General features: G+C 40.0%; 1 protein-coding gene across 1 annotated transcript; it reads left to right on the top strand.

Annotated features, from left to right (window-relative positions):
* The first annotated feature begins 2,404 nt into the window (after nt 1-2,404).
* Nucleotides 2,405-3,807, top strand: LOC149265163 (uncharacterized). The gene is made up of 3 exons (XM_089391969.1): nt 2,405-2,586; nt 2,693-2,822; nt 2,961-3,807. The coding sequence occupies exons 1-3, from the start codon at nt 2,454-2,456 to the stop codon at nt 3,805-3,807; spliced, it is 1,110 nt and encodes a 369-aa protein (XP_089248095.1). The 5' UTR covers nt 2,405-2,453.
* The last annotated feature ends 262 nt before the right edge of the window (nt 3,808-4,069 follow it).

Raw genomic sequence — 4,069 nt, 5'->3', positions numbered from 1 at the left:
CTTTTCCGACCATTTCATCTGATCTGATCCGTTCTGCATCCAATAGAGTAAGAATCCAATTCTGGTCACTCTGTCAGAAGTCACGAAATTTCTGATCCACAACCGGAGGAAAGTCTCATGTTCTGCATACTCCGTTTTCGTATTTGATTCTATATGTTGTCATTGATTGTCTGAGATATCCTCTGTTTGGTGCACACCAGAGGATGTCTGAAATTTTACAGGTCTCTAGCATAATACACTCCTTTTCAATCTTGGGAACCTTAATTTGCAATGATCACGTGAAGGTCCTTGAGCAGGACAATTTTTGGAGGTAACATAACCAAAAGAACTGTCAGGGTACCTCCACAATAGATTCCGGGAGTCCTGCACCGTTTTATCAAAGGTATCATCTTAAACGGTATAAATTCCAGTATATTATTCAAGTGTTGGGTATTTTTGATGGGAAAATCCCAAAAACACACAAATAAAACTCACACAGAGGCAATGCTTTGTTTTCTTTACTCCAGGGTCTTTGCACAGGGAAGCTATTTAAAAGAAATTATCTCAGAACAAACCATTACACAGCCATAACACATTTCTATTGATTAAAAACAAAACACTGATACAAACTTCATCCATTTACCAAAAATAATATTCAACCAAAACTCTGTTTTCCCCTGAGAATTTACTGAGCTGGGTTTACTGCTGTAAAACCCCTTTTACATTCACTGCTGTGAAAAACACTTTACTGCTGTAATAAAAATTTACATATGCATACAAAAATGCGCTCCACCATTTTCTTTATGCATTGCTGTGCAATATCTTCACATGCTTCATGTGCATTCCCCTGGTTTTTTAACCTGCGTGCTACAACTCTCACACATACAACCAATACAACCCACGAGTTTTTTTTTCGTTTGGCTCATTTCATTTTTTTTAACCCGTGCCTGTGTTTTTTTTACATACCATTACCAAAAATGGTCAACGCATAAAAAGCATTAAACATTACATACATGGTACACATGTGCCATACAAAAATTATGTAATATGTATATACGCCCATACCTCCGTTTTAAAAAAAAACATTAACACTTTACCTACCCATATGACAATTTATTAATAAAAGTTATGGTCAATGAAACTTGATTTTACTCCTCGCTATGTAATTAATGTTGACCGTATGCAGGTTTGGAGCAGCTTCGGACAATCAACAGACGAAAAAGGTGGAGCAGATCGAACGGCGGACAAAGATATTGGAAGGCACTTTGCTGCAGACCTTTAGCTTCCGAAATTTTACGTTGGTTTACGTCAGGCGAGTGACATGCGTCTGCACCAAGTTTTATCGGAGTCAAAAATACAGAAACCACCTTTACACAAAAGTGGTGCGATATGCCTCAAGCGGGTTTGTGGTTTCATTCTGGCGGTTTTGGAGTTATGTACGGCTGCGCAGTTGGAATTATGACTTCAACATCAAGTTGGATACTCGATGACCAGTACTTTACGACCTAAATTAGAAATATATCACGCGTTAATTTTCTGGAGATCCATTTCTTGACGTCAAAACCAATAACGGCTGGCACACTCTGGTTTCTTTCCATTCTCGAACTGATCAGAGGCATCATCTTAACCGAGCGGTATAAATTTCAGCATATTATAAAAAATGGATACTGCATTATACATACTTTCCCCTCCATATTACAAATATGTGCCGACTACCGCGTTACTTTTTCTGGCAAGATGATATCACTATTCCGTTGTATCCATTTCTTGACGTGAAAAGCGAGGGTGGCTTCATATTCGGCACTGTCTTTTATTTACAATCTCCAACTGTCGCATCTTGGTCCCTAACGCCTGCAGGCTTCATGTTCAGCACCGTCAATTATTTCCAATCTCCGACTATTGCATCTTTGTCCCTAATGCCAGCAGGCTGCAGGCTTCATCTACGGTTGGCCGTAAGACCAGACACCACCCAACCGTCAGTCTCAACACTATTAACCATGCACATTCGTGATGATTATTACTTGAAACTCAGGGGAGAGTGCAGTGCAGACTTTGCAGGCGCGCATTGTCCATTGACACAAACTTTAATTGACTCTGCTCTGTTCACTGTAGCCAATTAGATTAGCCACTGTTAATCACCATCCAAGCTGTGAATCATTGATATGACCAAAAAAGCGTAAATCTTATGCATACAATGCGTTATTTTTCAACGGGCCCACTTTCTGAGCGGACATCAGGAACATGGTTAAATACAATCTGATAGCCCTTAAATTTCGACCATTGAAAATCTGCATCAATATTCTTGAGGTCACATGTTTTTCATCACTAACCAAATATTTACACAGTAACTAATTTGAGAAGGGATAATCAAAATTTTCCTATATATACTCAACGTTTGCAAAGGAGAAAAACAAGGTCTGTGCGCAGCAAGAAAATATCATCAGCCGTTGAGTTACTGACGAAGAGTATCCAAGATGGGTAGATCTCCTTGCTGCTCGAAAGAAGGGCTCAACCGCGGGGCGTGGACTTCCAAGGAGGATGTGATTTTGTCCGAGTACATTCGAATTCATGGCGATGGTGGATGGACAAATCTCCCCAAAAAAGCAGGTGAATCTCAGCAAATCTCTGAAAGTAGTAATGTATCAATAGTAAATACAGATACAAATGTTTATTGGGAAGCTAAATAAATTAGTGGAGAGAATTTGTTTTGCAGGACTTATGCGGTGTGGAAAGAGTTGCAGACTACGTTGGCTCAACTATCTTCGTCCCGACATTAAACGCGGAAACATTTCCCTCGATGAGGAGGACCTCATTATTCGCTTGCATCGTCTCCTTGGCAACCGGTAAGTTGAGATTGACTTAACATTTATTCACTCGACAGAATTCATCCAGTCCCTATATTGGAGTTAGGAATTATTAATGTCGTAGTAAGAAGTTCATGCGATATATGTTGGATGTATGTTATTTTTGTGTGCATGCAGGTGGTCGCTGATAGCAGGACGACTGCCTGGGCGAACAGACAATGAAATCAAGAACTACTGGAACAGTCATCTAAACAAGAAGATGCTATCAGTGACACTATCTCACCACAACAGTAGGGAAAATGAAAATCCGAAGACGGTGTCAAAATCTCCTCGCCCAAAAAGTCCTGTGTTCAAAACCATTCCCACAAGAATAAAACCGGTGGTGAGAAAGCCGGAAATAGAAAGATTAAAAGGATCTTACGGTCATAGCTGCAGTTATCTTAGTCCAGATAGAGCCCTTAAATCATGTAATGTTATAAAAACTATGAATTCTACCAAGTCATGTTGCGACCGACTAGTGAACGACTTCATCATAGTCGATGATTCGGACAGCATTGCATTTGCAGCGGCTGATAAGCTGGTTGAAACAAATGCCAGAACCTGCACCTTTTCCTTGTCCAGTATAGCGTCTGAGAGATCCCCACATTCCGATTATTTTGCAGGATTGCCTGACAATCTATTGAGCTTGAACGGTCTATCTTCTCCTGACTGTAATGTGCTCTCGTGCCCATCAGATTCTGTATCAGAAGAGTTTTGCAGGGAACCAGCTACATTGGAGGTGGGGACAAATGAATTTGAAGTTGTGTATTTTGATCAAAGCAGTATGCAGGGTGTTGACAGTTTTACCGATGCTGCCGATGAAGGAAGGGAATATTTATTCAATAACACACAACAGGTGGACTGGATTCATGAACTTCATTTACAGAAGGGAAGCCCACCATTGCTCGGCTTGCTGCTGTCCGAATCCGAGGAGGAATGGAAGGGATGCAATACAAGCGAGTTAGTGTTGGCAGGCCATAGATAGATCCCATAAAAAACGTAATGGATTTCATAATATTTCTTAAGAAATATAATGCTTTAATTTACACATTGTTAATATTTGGTTGAAAGATTTCAATTATAGTCTATCTTATCATCACCAAATTGGAAATTCAATCCTCACACAATTTAAGCGATGCCTGATAGATTTCTTCGATAACACACAACAAGTTGAATGGATTCATGAATCCGATTTAAGAAAAGGAAGCCCACAGATGATACAAGCGAGTTTGGGATCGACGGCCGTA

This window comes from Pinus tabuliformis, chromosome 6, assembly GCF_031772625.1.
Source record: "Pinus tabuliformis cultivar Carrire ecotype Pingquan chromosome 6, CPIR1, whole genome shotgun sequence".
Lineage (NCBI taxonomy): Eukaryota > Viridiplantae > Streptophyta > Pinopsida > Pinales > Pinaceae > Pinus > Pinus tabuliformis.
The sequence above is the reverse complement of the archived record's forward strand: the minus strand, read 5'-3'. Positions and strand labels throughout refer to the sequence as shown.